The following is a 24,544-nucleotide window of genomic DNA, read 5'->3' as shown; positions in this document are numbered from 1 at the left end:
AGATCAGCATCTTCAAACCCTTGTTTGGTTAGTATTAATTTAAGAGAAGATGACACAAGAGCAATAATCAGCAAAGAATAGAATTCATTAAATCTTTACAGCATGAACTCATGGCATACTGGTAGCATACACACATAAGCCACTACAAATGGGATGTAGAGATAAGGAATAGTGGCACCTGCAGCTTTCCTAAAATTGTGAAATAATTAAAAATAGCTCTTCAAATGCTGTACAACTGGTCCTAAATAGAAAAAGACCCCTATAAGTAAGTACATAATCAATTCTTAGGAACATTAAATGGAACTTTTGTGGATAGATGTGAATATCATTCCCTGAATATCAGACACTGGAGGTTTGGTATCATCCAAAGATATCCAGCTGGCTAATACTGGAATATAATTACATTGTCAAGAAATAACAAACCTGAACTTAGACTTCTATAAAAATAAACCACACTATATGAAACTCACCAAACAACAACAGGAGCACAGCTGACAAATACAGAAGAGGTCCCATTAATACTAAACTCAGTCTTCCTTCTTCTATAAGAAACATGTGTGACTTTAATTGCTGAGGTCCGGCAATGAGCTTTACCTAATAGTGATGAGGAAACTGCCACTTCTTTTTGTGGTTTCTAACTTTCACAGTGGAAAAACTTGTGAAAAGTTTCTCAGAAATGCTTAAGCGGTCACAGATAACCATCTGAAGACCAATGCAATAGTGGTTTATTAAGAAGGCAGCTGTGATGAATCTCAGCCCTCACAATAGTCTCCAGACTTTTGTATTCTCAGTATAGGTAGTCCTTGACTTACGACCAGAATTGACCCCAAAATTTATGTTGCAAAGTGAGACATTTGTTAAGTGAGTTTTGCTTTATGTTATGACCTTTCTTGTCACAGTTGTTAAGTGAACTTGTTAATAAGTAAGACAGTTGTTAAATGAGTCTGGTTTCCCCATTGATTTTGCTTGTCAAGAGTGAAAAAAGTGATCACATGACCCTGGGATACTGCAACCGTCATAAATGTGAACTCAGTTGCTGAATTTGGATCACGTGACTATGGGGATGCTGCAATGGACATCAGTGTCAAAATCGGTCATAAGTCACTTTTTTCAGTGTTATTGTAACTTTGAACAGTCACTAAAGGAACTGTTGTAAGTCGAGGACTACTTGCAATCTTAAGAACTTTTTTTCTTCCACTCAGTGCTGTATTATAATTGCTCAAATATGTGACATGAAAACTAAGCACTAAAAGTTCACAGACAAATAGTCTGTCGGAATAGAAGCTGTTAAAAATGTTTGTGCTTTCATATACCCTAATTTTTTTTTACTCCTTCTTAGGTCTTTCTTATAAGGGACATAGTGGCTCAGTGGCTAAGACACTGAGCTTGTCGATCAGAAAAGTTGGCAGTTCAGCGGTTTGACTCCATAGTGCTGAGTAACAGAGTGAGCTCCCTTTACTTGTCCCAGCTTCTGCCAACCTAGTAGTTTGAAAGCATGTAAAAATGCAAGTAGAAAAATAGGGACCATTTTTGGTGGGAAGGTAATAGGTTTCCATGCATCTTTGGTGTTTAGTCATGCTGGCCACATGACCAGGGAGATGACTTCAGACAACATTGACTCTTTGGCTTTGAAACGGAAATGAGCACCATCCCCTAGAGTCAGGAACGACTAGCACATATATGTGAGGGGAACCTTTACCTTTTTAGTTATTTCTTGGTATCTTCAATCCTTATTCCTTGGTCCATGGAAGAGATGGTCTGCTTTCCTTCACAGTTATGATAATGATGATGCAACACAGATTTTTTTTTCTCCTTGAAAAGAATTTCTCTTCCATGGAGAGAATTTCTCATATTTTTCCAATAATAGAATGCAAAGCAATTCATTTGGGATTATCAAAAAAAAATGTTTATTTAAAATAAGTGGAATTGATTCATGTATATTAACTTCATGACACTATAGAAAAAGGTTGATGTATCAATTGGTAATTCAAAAACCCTTTGCAGTCTGATTACCCAGAAGTAACAGCTTAACAGAGTTGGAAGGGACCTTGTAGATCATCTAGTCTAATCCACCGCTCAAGCAGGATACCCTACACCATTTCTGACAAATGGCAGTCCAATCTCTTCTTGAAAGTCTTAAGTGATTAAATTCCCACAACTTCCGAAGACAAGCTGTTCCATTGGTTGGTCGTTCTCACTGTCAGAAAGTTCCTCCTTATTTCTAGGTTGAATCTCTCCTTGGTCAGTTTCAATCCATTATTCCTTGTCTGGCCTTCAGTTGCTTTGTAAAATAGCTTTACCCCACCTTCCTCTCTGTGGCAGTCCCTCAAGTATTGGAACACTGTTAAATGTTAAATGTTGGGGAAGAAATTTAGTTAAAACCATGAAAATCTGCAGGGAGTCCATGTCGATATTATATAAGGTATTATTTAAGAGCATGGGAAAAGGACTACTGGATCAAGACAAAGGTATTCTATATTACACAAAGGCTGGTTAGCTGCCTACAGGTAGTCCTCAACCTACAACCACAATTGAACCAAAAATTTATGTTGCTAAGATAAACATTTGTTGAATGATTTTTGTCTCATTTTACAACCTTTCTTTCCACAGTTGTTAAGTGAATCACTACAATTGTTAAGGGCATGGTTGTTAAGTAAATCAGGCTTCCCCTTTGACTTTGCTTATCTACTCACATATTACACACGTTTGAACTGCTAGGTGGGCAGAAGTTGAGGTAAAGTGATGGGAACCCACCGTGCTCACACTGCTAGGATTCGAATTGCTGGACTCTCATCATACATTTGAATAGTACTGAAAAAATGATTGTTAAATGAGGACCACCTCTACTTCTCAGACTGAAAAAGCTATCATACCTCATCTCAGTATCAAATTAGTAATGAAAAATAACCTCCAGTTCCAACCCCAGATCTCAGTTGGAAAAAAACCTGTTATTTCTTATGATCAATAAGTCCAGGAAAATTAAAAGTATGATCAACACATAACCAGTTTTAATCTTGACTTAGTTAGGATTCTAGAACATTTTTATAGCATAGACTATTCCATTGTATTTCTCTACTTACACAGAATCAAAACCAGTGACATGCGGTGAGGTTTATGGTTGGTGAGGCAAGAGCGTGGCGGCGGTGAGAAGCAGAGACACCTCTATTGGACACAGCGGCGGGGACGGAGGAGGCGGGGGGCAAGGCAGCAGCCAGTGAAGAAAAGGAAGAGGAAAAGGAGGAAAGGGAGAGGGGAGCAGTACGGGACTCCCAGTGGTGGGGAGAGGAAAAAGGGAAGGGGGGCACAGCAGGCAAAAGAAAGAAAGAGCCAGCCCACCAGCAGAGGCGGGTAAAAGACCTGCCTCTGCTGGCAGGCTGCCCCGCTCTTCTCAAACAAGGATGCCCTCCCTGCCTTTCCCCCTTCCCTCTCTTCTGAAACAAACTCTCTCTCAAATTGAGAGAGTTTGTTTGAGTGAAGTGAAGAAACAAACACACACACACGCACAAAAATTACTCACAATAAAAAAATTACTTACAAATTACAATAATTTTGAATTCCTCCCCCCTTCCTCCATCCGACCCACATACCTTTTCCAGCTGTGTCACAGATGATTTCAACTCTCCTCTTGTCTGTCATGATGAAAATGTGAAAATGTAAAAAGAAAAAGGCAAGAGCTGCTCTAGCCAGACTGGGATAGTCGCTGCTAGAGTCACCATGTGGATGACTCTGCTTAACTGTTTTAAAAAAGCCTCTAAAAAAAGTGCCCTCTGCAAGGAGGAGGAGGAAGCCAGAGAACCACGTGCCTCCTTTGCATAAGGAATTTTTCATCTTTTAACTCTTGCTTAACTCTGCTCAAGTGATCATAAAGATAGAGTAAAGGAGGCACGTGGTTCTCTCGCCTCCTCCTGCAGTTAAGCATTAAGCAGAGTCATCCACTGTGACTCTGTCAGCAACTACCTCAGCCTTTTTCCTTTTAATTTTTTTTCTTTTCAGGATGACAGTGGTGAGGCCCTGCCTCCCCTGCCTCCACTGACTGCACCTCCCTGATCAAAACTACTGTTCCACACAGAGTCCTTTAGTCAAGCAAAGAGTCTTAACAGAGAAGCAGAGAGCCTGCGCTGTAGTATCTATTATCTCATTAGAGTCCATGTTCCACAAATAGGCTGTGTATTCAATTACCTTTTATGGCTATGCTGTATAAATTTCTCAACTGGCCTCTTATTTGATATGCTTTGGGGACTCTTGCTGAAAGAACAGTAACATCAAAGTGTAGAATAGCATAGGGGGTCCTTTGCATGTGTGTGTGTGAGAGAAAGAGGGAGAGAGAGAGGGAGAGGGAGGGAGAGGGAGAGAGAGAGATTCTGCATGCTGAACTATACGTATGAGATTGAGGAAAATAATCACTCCTTTCTATGTTCTATAGGGCATAAAGTGGTAATCAGTGGAACTGAAATTGCAACAATGAACAGTCATATTATGACTTTCTGGGAACTGAATGCTGCTTTTGTGTTAGTTTAACAAGCAAATGTAGAATGCAACATCCCCCCTTACCTCTCTCTGTAGTAATTTCCTGTTTCTGAATTGCTTCTAGTTACTAGGCATGCATATTGGTCCAAAAAACATATCAAAACAAAACTGAATGGCATCAAATAGGCTGTTTAACCCTGGGAACTATTATGTTCCTCTTTTCAGCCCAACAACTTTGTGATTAACATGCATAATGAGCTTTGAATTAGATGATTAATGAAAACAATGTATTAAATAGCAATGATCAACCCCCACCACCCAAAAAAAGGCTTGCTTGGCCTGCATAGGCCCACAGTGTTACAAAGCTTCTAGCTAGGAGAGGAAATCATTTAAATAACTTGAAACTGGAACACAGCTTCTAAGTGAAGCCTAGATGCCTAATTTCATCAAAAGAAGGATGTATCAAAGTACAAAAACAAATATTTGTAGAGGTTTTAAAACTGAACTTTCCAGACCTTTTTATGGTTTGAAAATGAAAATGAGGGTTAGGGAAAAGATTGGAATGAACATGTGCCTTTAGCTAACAAAGGTGCTGAGAATGCTATAGATGACTGTTGTGGCTGGAGCTGCCACCAGATTCCGACAACGAGGGGCCCTATGAGTCGGCTCTGGAGGATGTGGAGGACCCTGAAAAGGGTTCCGACTCCGAGCAGGGCACAGAGAGGCTGGTTGTCCACCAGGAGGTACCTGAGCCTTGGACCAGTGGGGAGGAGACAAGGGAGTGTGATCCGAACGTCATGCATTGGAGCAGTGGGGAGGAGCCAAGGGAGTTGCTCCTGGACGCCCAGCACCGAAGAGCTAATAGGCGTAAGGAACAGTTGCGCAGTTACAGGAGATAATTGCACTCAGCTGGTGGTAATTAGGCTCCTCTCAAGACTATAAAAGGAATGATTGTGCACACACCCTTTTGAAGGAGTCAACGTATTCACTAAAGTTGAAGAACTTTTCGTGGCTAGCTTGGCAGGCTGGATTGCTGCCAAGGTTAGTCTGTGCTGGATTGCTGCCACCGTATTGTCTGTGCTGGATTGCTGCCAAGGCTTAGACTGTGCTGGCTTGTTGCCAAGGTCTTGTCTATATGTCAATAAATCCTCGCAGTATATTTGTCTCGGCATGCTTTGATGTAGGATGAGGGGAATCAGAACAGATGACTAAAACTGAAAGCGGGAAAAAAAATTAAAGTCCTTCCAGAAAATTCTACAACAAAGCCTACAATAATAGCTAGAGGATGACCCTGGAAAAAATGAAGACAGAGCAGTTATTGTTTTCTCTGTTGTTAAAATTAGAGACATCTATTGAAGTTTAATGTGAAACTAAGAAAAAAAGGGAAATGTTATTCAGTGTACAAGGTAAGGTGTTTGGTGCTTTCTGATGTAATGCTGACATTGGCTACTGATTTAGAATTTATGGACCACAAGACTGTAAGTGATTACTAAGTGTGATGTTTATTTAGTCTGAATTCAAGGCAGCACATTTTAAGTAACAGTTGCTAAATAGCACCAGTGGAAGGGAACTATAAACTTGTGAGTTTCCTGCATGTATCTGATCATCCATGAAGATGTGATAGAGAATGCTGGACTATCCTGGACTTTCACCTGATATGGAAAAACTTTCATTGACAATGAATATATTCATAATTGGTTTATTAATTTATACATATACAATTCCCTTTGCTATATGTATTTAGATATGGTGGTAGGAATTTGAATGCATTTTAATAGTTTCTTGGCAGTTCGTCACAAACTTGGCAAAGATCTGCTTGACAATTCCAAGTTCTGCCATGGAAAAATTAGTAATAACATTTATTAAAAGTTAAAACTTTTTATTCTCCAATAAAAGGTTTGGAATGACCTTTTCTTGAAATTTATTCCAAGATTTTCCATTTATGTATATATTGCCCTTGCAGTAGAAAATATATAATTACTAATTTTTTTATGACACAATCATGTATTTGGGCACTTCAGGGGACACAAGCAAATTATTTTTTTCCCAAGATGATTTTGAATTTGTGTACTTATTTATATCCATTGAATTCCTGACTATTATTAATTAGTCTTATTGATGTTTAGAGCCATTTTAAAAGATTCAATGTCAGATTTCTGCTATTGCTTTTTCTGATATTCCACTGTGGAAACTTAACCTTAAAAATCTAAATTGTGATCCATTTTCTAATAAAAAATGATTATATGCCTTTCTCCTTATGAAACAATATATATTCATTTCCAGATGAGTTATTCCTGGTCATTCTGATGTAGCTCAGAGATCTTGTTTTCTATTTAGTTCTGAGCTTAGCTTACTATCTTCTGTTTTTGCTAAGGTGCATGAGTTCCTCTTTTATCCAATGCTACTGATTGCTCCATAGAAGGTTAAAACCTATACTTCTTGTGGTTTTGCTTTCCTCCGTTTTTTTTTTCTGACTCCTTTTTTTTTTAGAAATATAGTTAAACTATAGAGAAGTTTAACTGCATTTTCTCTTGTGGCTGACAGCATATACACTTAATGTTAGTTATTCATTATTGTATTGAAGTTATTATCATGAAATATAAATAATGACAACACTAGCAGACATATATTTATATATAGGATAATCATAATATAAGTGAGAAAAGAGCATACATTTATGGTGGTAATTAAAATAAACAGAGCCAAAATAAAAGAAATGGAATGAAAATATTAAATAAAATTTAAAAGATAAAAGATGTATAATATAAATATCCATTTAGTATTAATATAGGATTAATTGAATTGCTAAGCTTATGATTAAATATAGATCATTCATTGACATGTTGTATCAGCTTCATAAATAATTTTTCAAATATGTTACAATGCCAGGATTTAAAAAAACACAAACGTACAAGTCTTTTAAAATACTGTTTGAGTGTCCAATAGGCATGTTAAGCATTTCATTCTTAAATCATAAATTTGTTTTATGTTTCATATAAACTTGAACATTTTCCAAGATTGGACATTACAATTCTTCATTCCATAGTTCATAGCTACAGTAATGCTGACCTTCATTCTGAGTTGTAATTCCTAACAAAATGGAATTGTTGATTTTACTTTTCCTGTCTTTCATGTCTTACAGATTTTAGGATTGCAGGCACTTCTGAGAGCCAAAGCAATTAGACATTATTTAGTCAATACATGTTTCAACTGTGCTTGTTTAATTTTACCCCTTTATTATTTTTACAAATAACTCAAGGCAACAAACATGTTCAACACACCTTTTTCTCTCCCCCCCCCTCGCAACAAGAACCGTGTGAGGTGGGTTGAACTGAGAGAGAGAGTGGCTGTCCCATCTGGCTTTTATAACTAAGATCTTATGAGCAAATCTCTTTTAGAAATCAGTCTCTCAAAGTTTTTAAAATAGCCATTACATTACTATTGATTAAGATATGTATGTCTTATTTAACCTCAATATTTTAACAAGATACCTTTCAATAGAAAATTTTCAAATTTGGGTTATCCCACAGCATCACTTCCTGTGGTCCAAAGGTGTTGAAATGTTTTTTTTTTATATCCAGAACAATAAAATAACATTTGAAAGCAACTTAGGTAGATACCTCCTAATCCACTGAATTATTGTTAGGAAGCGAAGTTCAGTGTCCTAATAAGTCTCCTAATATGTTCTGTCAGACACCATTCTATTATTATAGTCAATTTCAATGAAATAAGTTTTAATATTTCTGTGGAGCTGATTTCCTGATCTGGTCTACCGTATCTAGTGGCACTTTATTATCCAAAATGGCCATGAAGTATATTCACAGTCTTAATATCTTTAGATTGCTCAATAAAAAAGATAAGTTCAAAGACCAAATTAAAGACTAAAGGAGAGACATTCTTGATGAGTGCCAAATAATATAATTTGAAGAAGAAATAAATCCATTTGTCATGTATCCCGTATCTTTTTAGAACACACTTCCTAATTTCAAACTGAACCATATCAAAGATGTTTTCACATCTAATGAAACTAAACCAATTACTTCTGCTATGAAGCCCATTTTTTTTTTTTTTATAAATCCAGATTGAGATGGGTGAATTATTAGTAACTATTTGAAGTGATGGCAATCTACATATAATGTCAATTGTAGTACAGTAAAGAAGTGTGATAAATTCCTAGTCTCTAGCATGGCAGAACAGTATGTCTTTATCGGATAAATTTATCTCAAAGATAGTCTCCTAATCTCTTAGATAAAGAACCAAAAGACAGAGATGATACCAAATAAATACTTGCGTTCTATCATCATCCTACTGTCCTATTGAGATAAGCTGACATCCAATAAACTTAAATAAGTAAAACAAAATAAATAAACTAGTTTGATGAATTTTCAGTGCCATTGGATTTTGACCTCCAGCTGAAAGGGACATCCTTGGGAGAAAGGATCTTTCCTGTAGACAGGCTGGGGTGTCATATTATTCATCCTGACCAGTAGCAGCCAATCAGATATACAGTATCTTGAAAAAAAATGTCCATCAATAAAGTTTCTAAACACATACTGTCTCTCTTCTTTCTCTCCACCCCTCTCCAATTAACACATGAATTATTGTGGTAAAATCTGCGCTCTAAAAAAGCAATTTTAATTTTAATTTGTATATCAATTGAGATTATATAAAAGTCTTCTCGTCCCAGCACTATGTGATTCTGTAAATATATGTGTTATATAGTAGAATGAATATCTTCAAAAATAATAATGGAAAAAAACCCAATTCTCTTCTATCATTTTATGGCCATCTGATGGTATTTGTTGCCCATATTTCATAGTTATGGAAATAAGAAATAGATCAGGAATTGAGCAATCATACAAAAACATGAGGCACATTATTAAATAACCTGTCAAGATTATATAAAATTTTTAAAGGAGAAAACCTAAAGCAAAAAAACAAACAAAAATGCCAGCCTTCCCTCAACCACACATAATTACAGGTAGGTACAGTACTGCTAAATTACAAGCATTGCTCTAGCACCCTCTAGGGGTATGAATCTTAATGGGAGACTGTTTATTAAAAAAAACATGAAAGCTTTCAATACAAACGATTTCAGTTTTTTGAAATGAGAGAAGTTGCATACAAATATTTTGAAATTCTTTCCCCAAAGAAGCAGAATGAAATTTTGAGTGCTCTCAACATTTAAGGGCACCTCTGTCAACAATTATTTATCTTTTTTTGCATAGATTATGCAGTTTTTATTATAATATAAATATTAGATATGAGTCTGCTAATGGGCCAAAAGATCCAAACCGATCCCGTGCATCTTAAGGAGCAGATGGTAATCATGGCCAGGAGGTCCTTGTGAAACTGTGGGTTGTGTGCCAGTTATGTCCTTTGGTGGACCAACAATCCCTTCTCACATTACCTCCCGTCTTGACTATTTCAACGCGCTCTACATGGGACTGCCCTTAAGTAGCAACTGGAAGCTCTAATTGGTTCAAAATGCAATGGCCCATATGGTTTTGTGAGATCCTGATGTGCATGTGTCACATCTCAATGTGGGAGCTTCATTGACTGCTGATTTGCTTCCAGGTGCAATTTAAGTTGCTGGTTGTCAGCTTTAAAGCCCCTCATGGCTTGGGACCAGGTTATCTGAGGGACTGTCTCTTCCCAATTACATCCACCCAATTCACTACAGTGGGGGGGGGAGGAATGTTGTCGGTCCCATCTGGCTAACCCAGAAGAAGGACCTTCTCCATGGTGGCTCCTTCTCTTTGGAATATCATCCATGCAGAGATTAGATTGGCCCCCACTTTGATACCCTTTTGTGATTTTTTTATTTTGAAAAGTTTAGTTTCCATTTGGTCTCGAGGCTGAAAAACACAAATAACATTTCACTTTTCCTCAATCTTTTGCTATCATTTTGCTTATTTTCTTCTTTCATTTGATTCAAAAATAAAAATAATAAACATCATCTAAAATATATGAAAAATTCTGATTTAGTATTGAAAACATTAAATAGTATAGAAAGAATATGACTTTTAATATTAAGTTATTACTGCATGAGTTTCTGCAGGTACTACATTTCAAAACTAAACAGAAGTTTGGATTCCAATAAAATATTTCTAGAAATTGATTGCAGGGGAGTAATTGAAGGGGACAAAAGTAATATATACATTTATAAATTATTAAACATTTATTATAAAGAACAGCAGCTTCTCCCTTTTGCAAATTGACTGGGTGTATTTTGAAATATGACGAGTATTTCCAGAAATAACTCCCCATAGATCTATGCACACATACAAGATTTCTAGGAATCTAACAGTTTAGGAAGCCACGGAATAAATATTTCTTTTAATTTACTCTGCTTGGCAAAGAGCACAATATTCTATTAACCCTAGAGATGTCATTTTCAAAAGTTGAATTATGCATGAGTTTGAAATAGAATTGATAGCCGGGTTTTAGAGTTTCATGCAGTCTATCTACATGGGAAGTCTGTTTGTGTAGGGACAATCACATGTTGTGTTTAGACTGCCCAATTGGTGTGTGAAATTTTATGGATATAAATTACTTTGGCCATCCTAACAATTAAAGTGAATAACATAAGGTTTATTTTCCAAAACAAGACAGCACCATCTAGAGAGGTGTTGGTCTCAGGCTAGTTTTTTTAATGCAACTTATTAATGCAAAATACACTACAACCTGGTTAGATATTAATGCACTTTCTTCATCATTTGCACAATATATTGACCTTAAATAGGCTGGGTGAGGGACTTAGATGTTAAAACCCTTCCATTTTCACAAATTAACCAAAGTGAACATGATTAAGCATAAAATATTTGTTGGAATTAGGAATTAGTTAACTGACCTGATTAAATGTGTTGTGTGAATCCAATTCCAGACAATTCAGTATTTGTTCTAATGTGACTTTCCATAACTTCAACCTTTCAGATATATTGAGTAGAAATTCTGGTCCATTTAACAGAACACATATAGGAGAATCTTTTCCGAGCTTAGGCTGGAATGCCATTTGGACTACCTAGATTATGATAGATACCTTGAGGATAGGGAGTCACAGTCTCTTTATCATGGGTTTTGACTACTGTAATGTGACCTTTATCAGGCTGCTTTTGAAGATCCTCAAACTGCAGTTGGTATACAATACAGGCGGTAGGATATTGATGGGTAAAAGGTATTACAATCATATGATTCTAGTTCATTGGTTGCAATATTGGGTACTTGTTACTTTGGGTTAGTGATTACTCAGATTCGTAACCCCTTGATTATGAGAGCCTGGATCCCAAGGGAATCCTCTACTACAATGAATCTTTCTTTTGTAACTTGTTATCCTTGTATATTTATTTATTTACTTTAGTTTGTCACTCATGTACAAGATAACATGAATAAGAATAAACATGAATAAAAACACAGGAAATGGGTACAAATAAATGGGGACAGTAGGACGCTAGGCACACTGGTGTACTTATGCATGCCGCAGATGTCCTCTTAATTGTTAAAATAGGTTTTGGTGGGCATTTGATAATGATTATTGATATGAGGATGGGTGGGTAAGAACAGATATCTCTGAAAGTAAACAAGAAAATAAATATGCGAATGTATGGTGGTTTTATGGTAAATATTTAATTTCAAGAGCTGACTAGAGATAGGTTAGCTACTAATGATTTGTCTTATAATGATCTGATTTACATCCTAATAGTTATTTTGTGTGATATATGTATTCAATATTTGATACAATCAGCTAGTTTACTTCACTGAAAAGTATTCTGTACAAGGTTACAGTTCTTTGTGTGGTAGGATGGCTACAATAGCAAATATATGTATAGTGTCACTTTTAAAGTTACAATAATCAAGTTAGGAATATGCATATACAAATTGTCCTGCTTATCTTTATAAAAGAATCTTCCTTTCTGTCAGTGTTATAGTGATAGGAGACACCTATGGGATTTTTTTTTAACCTTTTATTATACTATTTAATGTTTGGTTAAACTTGTCAAAAATTGGCAAGTTCATGGAATTCCTCCCCATTTTATTTCCAGAACTTAATAACTAGTGACCAGAGTTATTCAGTAAATGTGAATGTGCTATCTCCTCACATCTGGTCTAACATCTGAACCACTACACCACAGAGCTCTCATTTAGGCTGTTAAAAAATAAACCTTTATCTTTTGCTAGTACTTTGTATTTTTAAAAGTACTTTCGTTTGGCCAGATTTCCTAGAGGACTGTTTCCATTTCACAAGATCTGCAAGATTCAGACCAGCTTGGATGAATACCCTGAATATTTTTCCTTCTGAAAAATGATGCTATTGATTGCATTAACCCATAGATGCAGTTTCTGAAAGGATATCACATTTTTTGGGAGGGGCAGATAAAGGAGGAAAAGCAACTCTCAGCTACATAATCAGAAATTTTATAATATAGAGTTTAAACCTATTCTGAGGTCACGTTTCATTCAATATTCAAACAAAGCATGAAACAGAGTTTTTAATATATTTCATAGTTTCTACATTACTTTAGTAAAGCTAAATTTCACTGGAAAAGATTATTTCAGGCCCTCCCAAAAGTTGAGAATGACACATTAAGAGTCAAAAGTTTAGTGGAACAGAAGTTCCTTTGTTTCTCTTCCACTCCCAACCCTGCTTGGCATCTGACTATACTTAGCCATATTTTCAATAGTGTCAATATTTCATACTAAAAGGGGGCTCTAAAAAGCTCAGACTCTGAAGAAATCCTACCCTGCAAATATCTAAAAAAATTATGTAGCGCGCATGTGATCAGACATAAATATTAGCTTTCACATAATCTTGCAGTGCACATTTAGCTACAGTAAGCATTTGTATTGTAGGGTATAGTGAACACTTTAATGATGTGGGGTAGACGAACAGATCAGAGTCCCACACAATTATCTATCAAATATGTAGGCTTTACAGGTTTAGTTTCCTTATCCATGAAAGCAGCCAAAGTCTACAATTAGATTTCAAGATCTTTCCATCTTTGGAACTCAAAATTTACCCAATATTTATTTATGAAGATAATTTATTTCAATTCATGTGGCCACCACAACTTAAGTAACAAGATTTTATATCAGTTTATTAGTGCCAGGATAAATTTATAAAACTTACTAGCATAAGAGATTGCTCTGCACAAACATTATCTTGAAGGAATGAAGGAGTTTAGTTCTCGACTGAACATATAGAAATTTCTAAGGAAATACCATTGCAGAATTATCAACATAATTAATAGAGGGTGAGGGGTCTCAATATATTTTCAGCACAATACTAAGCCCTGCACAGGGGAGAACACACTTCAGCTGCAAAATCAGTTCTTTTCAATCCATCATTTTGAAATAAAAGCAGCTATAAAACAAAATTCACAGGGATAAATGGACAAATTACAAGTCTTTTTCTTCTCTAAATGTCATGCAAATGTTGGGATATAAATGCAACAGAAAAGAATCCATCCATTGGAAAAACCTATCTAGATTCCGGTGCCTAAAACAAAAATAACCTGTAGTTCAACACAATAACTACAAAACACAGATTTTATATAAAAAAGACCATTTATTTTTCATATAAAAACACACACATTACACAGAATCATTATAACTGTTCAATTCTTATCCTCCAAAGCTATTCTGGAAATATTTTAAAAAATATCCAGAATTGCACTTGAATCTTCTCTCTTAAAATGAACAAAAGATATTCCATTTCCTTTATTCAAGATACTTCTGAAAACAAGATCATTTCACATTCCAAATGTCCTCAGTCTCTTTAAGTTGAAAATGCCAAAAATGATAAACCAGATCAACGGAAGCCCTTAGGATATTTGACTGTTGAACCCATGACTGAAGCTTTGACAAATATACTGAAAATCTGAGTCTCAAATAAGAAACAGTGTGAAATTAATGTAGGAATAAAAAAATATTATGGAAATAAAAGATCTATTGAGGAATGATATAAAACTGGCACAATTGAAAAAAGAGTGTACTGTTTCAGGTGTAGTTCAGAACAGGGCATGAAGCATCACGTCAAATCCAAAGGGAGGAACTATGTCCTGTTGGCCAATTGATGCTTGCAAGTTTGCCTTCTCTTTCCGGGAATGGGCAAAACTAGAAAGATAGGAAATCCTCAATGAATAATAAGAAATTCCTGAATCAAACCTGAGTTTCTTTCCACAAAGAGACAATGTCAATGTGTAACAAGTACTTGAGAAAATTCAAGCACTGTCCTGGACTCATCTATTCCATAATTATTGCATTTAAGTATGTTTTTGTTTCTTCTCCAAACTGTGAGAACAAAAAGATATACGAAATAAAAATAGATATGAAAATATCATTTGTGCTTCACAATAGTTTCCTTATCACAATTTTACTGTAGAAATAAGATGCTTTAATGAATGGATAAAAATAATATCAAAAATTAACTCGTACTATGAAACAATAAGCCCAAAGAGGTTTGTTAAATGTTGTGGTCTGTTAATTTAAATAACTTCTAACGTCATGCTTTAAATTTCAAGTATGAAACAGTTTGTTATGAAGAAAAGAAGATTGGTCAGCCAGCCAAATCATTTGCTAAGCCCCCTAAATAGCTCCAAGCTCAAACCCTGTTGGCTCTATAAACTTTTCAAGTCACAAATTTGAAGAGAGATCTTTAAACTCTCAAGATGCAAATCCTTCCAGGGGCATTCATTTGAATATCCCAAAATTACATCTTATGATCATTTGATTAGGATAGAGCAGTACAAATCAGAACTATAATGCAGCAAATAAGAACCAAAATCAATTTTGAGCTGATATTGTGCAGCTAAAATTGGACAGTCCTCTTATAATACTCCTTGGAATGTCCATGAAAGATGTTTCCAATGAGGCTTAGTCTGAAACTCAAATACCTGTTTAAAACTACAAGTGGATATATACATATCCACTATACATAAATATGCAAGTTGAATGGGTATTTTTGCACAATGAGTGATCTGTACATGTTCTTCCATTTTTTAGAATATACAAAAATGACAGCAATAATCATTATTAAATCTGTATGAATGTCTTCAACTTGTGTAAAATGTACATTCAACTCATTTTACACCAGTATATTTGGAAGATCAACATTTTCTGTTCAATCTGAAGCCTTTTGAAAAATGATTCATAGGCTTCTACTTCCGTATAATCTCTTAGCTTAATTCAAATCATATTACATTTAAAGCATAATGATTTTATTATACTTTTATTCAGTCTTTTTTATTGCTTAAAAATACTAGCTGTGCTTGAAAATGGACTGTCCTAAATTACAGGACAACCTCGTGGCTGTGGGATAACAGTATGTGGAAGACAAGACCTAAGTCTCTCTGCATAACAGCACCAAAAAAGAACCCTCTGTGGGAAAAGAGGGGAAAATATCTGTGGGAAAATTACCTTCCTAGTGAATACGTACAGTAAATGGTACACTGAAGGGCACAGCCCTTGGCATTGTGTCATGCACAAAGAAACATCCGGGAATATTTTCCCTTACTCCTATCCAATCCTTTTCATCCATGTTTCACACTCTTATCCTGCAGTGTCAAAGTCTAATTGAAGTGGCAAGCTGAGAATCTGATCATTTGTTTGCTAACCAAAAAGGATCCATGGCAATGTGTACTTGATTTTATCACAGATCATTCCACATTACTATTGTGATTAGTCAGGGTCTCTCCATCCCTCCCCCAAATTAGCCATGTGTGGATAAAGAGGATTTCTAGACATTTGGCCAAACTAATAATGTAGTTTTCATTAGAACATTTAGCAGGCTCCATCCAGTTTCTGAAATGTTAAGTAATGACATAAAACCCACCAGCTTGAAAAGAAGAAGCAAGAAATCTGATGGTACATATCTAAAGACTTAAGTATCAAGCATATCTAACTGAAAGAAAGCAATTGTGCTTTTCAACAATAAATCAGAATGGAGCGGGCCCTGTAAGAGCAAGTTTGTACAAAGTACATTTTAAAAAAAAATCAGTTAGCATGGCTGCTAAACATCATCATTTAAAATTTTTTAAAAAAAGAATTTGAATCTCACCTAAAACACAAGAGGGATTTTCCATTAAACATACTGTACCTGAAGCACAGAAACATTTCCTTCCTTCTCTAGAGATATTATCTAGAGGTTACTTAGTTATAAGGCAGACATTTTTGTCTAATTGTATGCAAACAATTCAATTCCACCCTCCTATTAAACAAGAAAAGGGTTTTGCTTTTGTTTGTCAATCACAACTTTTGGTAGTGAATCTTAAAAGTCTGTGCAACAGTTTTCCTTTGAAATAGCTATCCCAATAAAAAGTGCCATTGGAAAAAGAGCTAAATGACAAACACACCATGTGTTCTCAATGTGAAACATTGGTAGGAAAAACAGCTCCAGAATCACAACAAGATCAGATGGTTCTGTTGTCAGGGCATTTTGGTTCACCATACTCAAGTCTGAGTACATCTGGCCCTTCCAAAATCCCTCTGTCCCCAAAATAAGGCCATCCATCTCTCTTCTTCAGTCCATTTCCATAGACATAAGACGACGACGCTCTCGCCTAGTTTCTTGAACTTCCTTCTTGCAGCACCAACGAGAACTACAATAGCCAATCAGGCAGGATAAAAGTCCGATAACTGAAGATAGGCCAATGCCAATCAACAGTGGAATCTTGAAAGCATTCAGCACTGAGAATGAGGAGAGAAAGAAAGTAATGTTATAGACAAATCACTTGGAGCAGCAATTTTTTTTACATGAAAAAAAATAGTATTTCTAATCTAATAAGAACTGAATTTTGTTCAAAGGACCTCCTTTTCCTTTTTTTTCTTTGAATGTGACCTGGACTAAGACCTAGATATTTCATATTCAATATGACGGAACAGCTGTTTACTGGAAACTAATTGTGACACTGAATTGTCATTCCTTATCAAGCAAGAGATATACAATGGCATATTTGTAACATGAACTAGCTACCACTAAGAATGAAAATGGTGCATACAATCAGCTCTATTTAAAGTGTGGAAATCTTTATTTGTCTCTCATCTAAGTAGTTTTTGAATTAATTTTTGTAGCATTTTTATTTTATTATTGCAAGATACTGCAGAAGGTACTGATATTGCTGCTATTGTTATTGATCTATTGATTCAAAAAATAATATGGTTGAAATTGCATATTTGCCTTGGAATTTTACTGAATTATGATAAATCAGGGAGGCTAGTGGAAAGATGTTTCTACAAGGAAAGGCGCATATAGCTTTTCTACCTTGCAACTAAAATGGTAAGGATTCTGCCCCTCATCTCATCACATCCAATCCTTTTTCTTCTTATCCAAATTGCAATGTACAATAAAACAAAAACATACAGGAAGGATTTGAGACCGCCTTCTACTAATTAGACCCTATTTGTTGCTGCTACATGAAATAGAAAATCCTGACAGAAAGTTAAGGATACATTTTCATTGAGGACACTTACCATCCATCTTCACAGTTACAAGAATTGCTTTAGATTTTATTTCCTTTTCTTGTTGCCAAACGCCTGCAGCTGACCTCACCCAAGGATTTACCAAACAGAAGTGGTTGCCAAAATCATGGTCTTCACAGCCATGAACTCTAAGCCGGTACTCCATAGGGGAAATTCTCTCTAAGCTGACATCACTGCTCCCATTTCTTCTTGCCTGTGTCACTATACCTTTACGATCTAGTGAAGCTAGGAAAACAGGTTCTTTGTCCATTGCAAAAGAGCGTGTGGCAAACCAGGAGACATCAAACGACATGTCATCTGGAATTGAAAATACAACAATAAACCCCAAAACAAGAGCAGGCATCATAATCACCATTCTCAACAGAATTTTTGGAAATTTTAGGAAGGTACATACATTTCTTATTTTTTCTCCTTCAAAAAGTTAATTGTACTGCATTGCACAAGCTTAGTTGAATTCAGTGTATGATTGAGTATAGGGTATTTTAAGCAATAACTTCAATGTTAAACTTCCTACCCACAGAATGAAGGGTTAAGATCATTTGTATAAAGAATTCTTGCTAGACCAATGTTTTTAGGCAAGTGACATGGAAAATAGCAACTGAACCATTATATCATACCTAAATTCCTCTGCACTTATTGCTCCATCATAAAAGTCAACCTGAAGTCACCACCACTACAATTACTTTGGTCCTGCCCCTAGACTTGAAAGGGTTAGATGTTTTCCTCAATTTTCCAGGACACTGTATACTCTATTATGACCTTTCCTTACTGTTATTACTACTAGCCTCTCTTTTTTTGGTAGGATAAAATGATCAGCTCTGAGAATGGGACTAACAGAGTTAAACATATCAAATGTTATTTTATTATAGTTGGGGTAAAGTATATTGCTTTTTCAATTTAATAAATCAGTTTTTACATCTAATTTATAAAATTGTTTATCCTCTAATTTCATTGGTTTAAATTACCTGTAAAATACCTTATTTCATATGTACATGTCCAAAATTCTTCAGGTGCTTTGCCAAAAATGTTCTACCAAATGTAATGATAAGACTGTGATTTTTGAAATGTCTTCCCAGAAATACACTTACTTTTAAAATGTGTTGTATATACTTTTTATAAGAACCCATGCAAAATATATGTAACTTAAAGACATACAAATGTCATAAATATATCATTTTAGTTATGTAATATTTTATACATAAATTAGTGCTTTAATTACTGGCTTGGTCATCAAAAACAGACAGCACTTCCTTAAAATGAACATAATGGGACCATTATGTACTAATAACTTCCTGTACCACTGATCCAATTCAGATAACCTTTTACCTTCATATGTATATAAGGTATATGCCACTATATATGTCAATTTTGCTAGGGAATAAGCTCCCAATAGCCTACACAGACTTCTATGTCTAATACAGAATGACAGCTAGTCAGAACCCATCATTTTTTTGTATTTTAATAGGAACAATTTTTATAAATCCATGCGTAGTTATGTACTTTTAAGCTCATTAGGCTAGTAGCTGTTGGCAGTTTAATTGTTCATTCAACGTAGAATATCTTGGTGTATCCCACTGTAAGATGAAAATCAAATGTGGGAACTAGTCTGAATAAATTTGCCACACATTCCTACAAGCATTTGTAATACTGTCCTAGAGCTTAAAAGTCATTATCACAATTGGTGAATACAAAGATGTGAATTAGACATGTCCTTGACAGCAGAACTGCTTCAACTGCTTCATTTTGTATATGAGAAATATACTGAATTGCAGGTATTTAAATATTTTAAAAGATACTCAACTGATAAAAGGTGCTTAATTCTAATTTTATTTTTTATTAAATTCCCTACTTTTCCATCCTTAAAGTGGCTAATTACAAATTATATAGTATACTATTAAAATAATTTTATTATAATGATTCAGACTATGCAACATGTTGTTTTTCACAGGTAAAGGATCTTTTGCAGTGTGTAGCACTCTGTCTGCCTAGCTCATTAAAACACCAAGCCTCTTTCCAGCATTCTTACTGCTGTGTGTTCCAAAGCAACACTTCCAAACTGAATTTGGAGGAGTACACAGCCTAATAGCAATCAAGTAAGAGCAGCTACAAGTTTAATTCAATTTGTACAATATTAAAGTGCAGGGGTTTAAGTTCACTGAATATATAAAATGTTCTATATGCTAACAAAATGTTTATCAAATTGCTCTAACTCTAGAACAATGTACTAAAAGTCTTCAAAGATTATATTAAATTTCTGTAATTTAGAATTCCTCCATTCATTTGGAAAACCAAGTGTTATTTAGTTAGAAAGCCAAGAATTATTTAGTTATCTATTTAATTACCTAGTTGCAACAAACAGCATATATGTTTGCAAAGAATGATAAAGATCACGTACCAAGTTTTTATGAACATCATAAAGATTATGGAGATATCAAAGAAGGAACTTAGACCTAAGATTTTACACTTAAAAAAAATGCAGAATGCCCCCAATACTCCTAACAATAAACAAACAAAAGACTTTTTGGTCTAATTTTATGTTTAGCACAAATTGCTTATTTGTTCTTTGATGCTATGAAATACTGTAATTGGTCATAAGCTATATATTGACTATACTTGTAATAATGCCATCTGCCATTGAACAAAATTCTTTATTTTAAAGATTCCCAATGCTTCCATTCCAGTAAGACCATAAGTCCAGTTATCTGAGCACTTGCCTCCAGTTTTTTTTCTGCCCATCTAGTGTAATCAGGCAGAGAAGGTATGCTGCATGTCCCAGTGCTTAAGCAGTATCACCTTGAGGGGGTTCATGAAGCATGCCTTATTTGTCACATAGCCTGCCCTCTAGAATAATATCCCCCACAGAGATCTATATGGCTCCCACCGTAATAATGTTCAGGAGGCTATTAAAATGCTTCTGTAGAATGGACTTTCTTTGATGTTATGTTCCTTATGGGAGGTTCATAATTCTTTTTGTTTTCTGTATGTTTAATTCTGAGATGTCCAAAATAATTGGCTTTCCCTATAAATGCCTATAAATTGTATGAATAAATACTGTAATACACAAACACACAGTTAATATTAATTCATTATTGTACTACAAAGTAGGCTTATGTATATCCGCTTGAATATGGTATTATAAGATCCTGTATTAGGATTTAGTTCTGAGTAATGTGAATATCATTGTGTTGCAAAAATGTATTGTGACAAGTTATATTGAAAGTGTGATGTGACCTGACCAGGAATTCTATGTATCTTGTTTTGTCTTGGAGACAATTGTACCCAGAACAGGTAGCCTCTAGATCAGTGGTTCTCAACCTTCCTAATGCCGCGACCCTTTAATACAGTTCCTCATGTTGTGGTGACCCCCAACCATAAAATTATTTTTGTTGCTACTCTATAACTGTAATTTTGTTACTGTTATGAATCGTAATGTAAATATCTGATATGCAGGATGTATTTTTATGGTTATAAATTGAACATAATTAAAGCATAGTGATTAATCACAAAAACAATATGTAATTACATATTGTGAAATATTTATTTATAATTACAAGTAAATGAAATTTTGTCTGGGAAGTTTAAGAGCAGGCTCCCGGCTCTAAGTAAAAAGAGTGAACTTTCTTTTAAAAAGAAAAAAAAAGGAAAGAAAAAACAAAACAGCCAATTCTTTCTTTCTTTCTCTTTCTTTCTCTGTCTCTCTGTGTCTCTCTGTGTGTGTGTGTGTCTCTCTCTTTCTGTGTGTGTGGCTCTTTGTCCCTCCCACCCTCTCTGTAATTCTCTCTCTGTATCTCTGTCTCTCTCTCTCCTCCCTCCCCCATCTCTGTCTGTGTGTGTGTCTGTCTCTCCCCTCCCTTCCTCTCTCAGAACAAGTTCCTGCAATTACAAAGTCTATGAGGCTGTAATTGTATGGGGTGTGCATGCACACCTATGTTTTTCATGGCATGGAGCCGTGGCAACCCTCTGCGTGGCCGGCGATGACTCCGGAGCCCATCTGCAGGGGATTTCAAGGAACGCGAGGGGGAGTCTAACGTTTAGAGTTCCAATGGTCTTAGCGACCCCTGTGAAAAGGTCGTTCGACCCCCAAAGGGGTCGCGACCCACAGGTTGAGAACCGCTGCTCTAGATGCCACAAGCCATATTGGGCTAGGTGATAGCCAGCAGTTGAATTTTATTTAGAAAGAAACTGTAATTTCTGTAATAATATAGTAGTAGTGGGCCTGGCCTATTATTATGTTGAACAGGCAATTCCTTGTTATGTAAATTATACTGCATGCCCGTTGACAAACCAAAATGACTGCATTCCGCACCACCTTTTCTTTTAATGGCTACCAAAATTTGGTCCACCAGCTGGGTAAAGCCTTGATTGGCAATGGCATCCACCTGGTCTTTGTGATTCAGCCTATTCATTTAAGGGGAATGAAACTGTTCTGGAGCCCAGTTTGTAAAGTACAAGAATAAACAAATGTAAAAAATTGAAGTATACAAAGGTTTCACAAATAATGGGTAAGTGGAACAAAGTATATTTCAGCATGCCTGCATGAATATTGAATTCAACTTCTATTTTCTCCACAGCTCTATGAGATGAGTTGGGCAGAGAAAGTAACTGGTCCAAAGTCATCCAGCTGGCTTTCATGGCTATGGCTGGAGTTGAATTTCTTATCCCATCTAATACCACATTTAACATACTATATGTGAATTTCATGTAGATTATTAAAAACACAGAGTGGTGCTTAAAAGTTTGTCTATCTTACTGAAGTGTCAATATTTCTGGATAAATATTATTCTAAAATGTTATCAGTTTTCCAAACAAATTCTGAAATTAAATAGAGAAAACACAATTAAACATATGAGCTAAACATTAGACTTGTTCATTTATTTATTCAAATGAGTTCACAAATTTTTAAGCACCATTGTAGATATAGGGATAAGATGGAATGAAAAATGTATGTGAATGTGATACAAATGTGGTTATTCTCACAAAAGCCAGGCAGGATTAAATTTGGCTAGTACTTGGATGAGAGATCACCATGAATTCCTGTGGACTGTGTTTCCAACACTGAAAAAATAACATAGAAATCAGGAATGGTAAGTCCTTTCTATATTGTTGCCAAGAAATCAACATGGAAGTGTCCATGTAGTCATCAGGAGCCTTTAAATGGGTAAAGGCAATTATACTCAGTGTGGGATTTTAAAATGTGTTTTCAAATTGTAATTTTCTTAAACTTCATTAATTGCACTAATATTTATTCCTTTTACTGAACTTTAACAGTGAAATTAAATTTTCCTGCAAACTGAATGCTGAACTAGGTTTATTACTTGTATGCACACTGACCTGAACATTTAAGTAATGGCTCACATAGAAAAAAAATTGTCTCAGTGCAACATTTTCTAAACGTTCTATTAGGCACTTTCAATACCTCAGGACAAATATTAAGAAAGAATGCACAGATTCTCCAAAATGTTTTCTCAACATGCTGCAAAACAAATCTAATTTGTAGAAGTAAGTACTACACTAAATAGCTAAGGCCATATTAGTATGCTGAATACCTACTAGCACTAGGCAGTTCATTCAAAGAAGCGTCCTCTCAAGTATACTGAATTTTGCATGACCACAAATATGAGGATGATTAAAGATGATCTTTAAAACTTAAACCCTTTGGACCCTTACAAAATAAAAAAATGTAGGTTTTCCTGAATACCTGGGCAGTTCCAGATGTTCTGTTCAACTTGATTAAATATTCAAAATGCACTGAATATGCTGAGAAGTTCCGTATTAATAAGAAAAAAAACCCCTTCAACTCCTACTTTTCTGGTACACAGAAAAGTAAAATCCAGCTTTCTGACTTAACTGTAAACCTGGTACTTCACCCACCACTACTGGGTGTTTGCACAAACATCCTCTGAGGACAATCTAATATCCGGATACTTGGCTATGGGGATGTAGGCTATAAAATATACCACAAAATTTACTTGATGAAGAAATAAACTCCTGAAAAATGGAAAACATATTCAAATCATACCTGGATCAAGTACTGTTGTCTCAATGGTGATGATGCAAAGCAAGTTTACCAGCTCACCCCGATAAATGGTTGGGCTATCTGAATACACTGAAACATTAAAAACAGGTCCTAGGAAGAAAGAAAAACAAGTGTTAATCCTATGTTGCTGCAAAAATTTTACTGTGCTATATACCTATGCAAACCTGTGTAGTCAAATATGTGCATAAAAATTTGATCTGTGATCAAAACCTCACAGAAACCATTTTCACGCTTAATAACAAAGTATATTTTATGATGACAATAAACAAGCACGGTGTAAAAGATTTCTGAGCCTTTAACAGAAATAGCTGCAGATTTTCTAGACACTAACAAATGAAGGTTACCTTTCTATAATACATATTTCAGCCTGAGAGTGGCATGGAAACAAAAGAGGCAGAAAATGATAATCTGGACCAGAAATCTCCAAGAAAGAAGATATATGTAGCAAAAAGTTGTTAGCCCAGGAACAAGAGGTGGCAGGTAGGGGGAGAAAGGCAGGATCAACTAATAAATTAGGCACAGCCTTGGGCCACCCAAATTTGTTGTTTTTTTTTTTTTAAAAAG

At 35.4% G+C, this 24,544-nt stretch overlaps 1 protein-coding gene across 1 annotated transcript in view; it reads right to left on the bottom strand.

Annotated features, from left to right (window-relative positions):
• Positions 1-14,036: 14,036 nt before the first annotated feature.
• Positions 14,037-24,544, bottom strand: part of PTGFRN (prostaglandin F2 receptor inhibitor) — a 102,603-nt gene continuing 92,095 nt past the window's right edge. Inside the window, exons 7-9 of the mRNA XM_032220340.1 lie at positions 23,963-24,070; positions 17,935-18,240; positions 14,037-17,151 (exon numbers count right to left, since the gene is read on the bottom strand). Of these exons, the coding sequence (XP_032076231.1) occupies positions 16,985-17,151; positions 17,935-18,240; positions 23,963-24,070 (581 nt within the window). The 3' untranslated portion in view covers positions 14,037-16,984. The remainder of the gene's footprint in view (positions 17,152-17,934; positions 18,241-23,962; positions 24,071-24,544) is intronic.

The sequence above is a fragment of the Thamnophis elegans genome, chromosome 6 (assembly GCF_009769535.1).
Source record: "Thamnophis elegans isolate rThaEle1 chromosome 6, rThaEle1.pri, whole genome shotgun sequence".
Classification (NCBI taxonomy): domain Eukaryota; kingdom Metazoa; phylum Chordata; class Lepidosauria; order Squamata; family Colubridae; genus Thamnophis; species Thamnophis elegans.
This window is presented reverse-complemented; position numbering and strand designations above follow the sequence as displayed.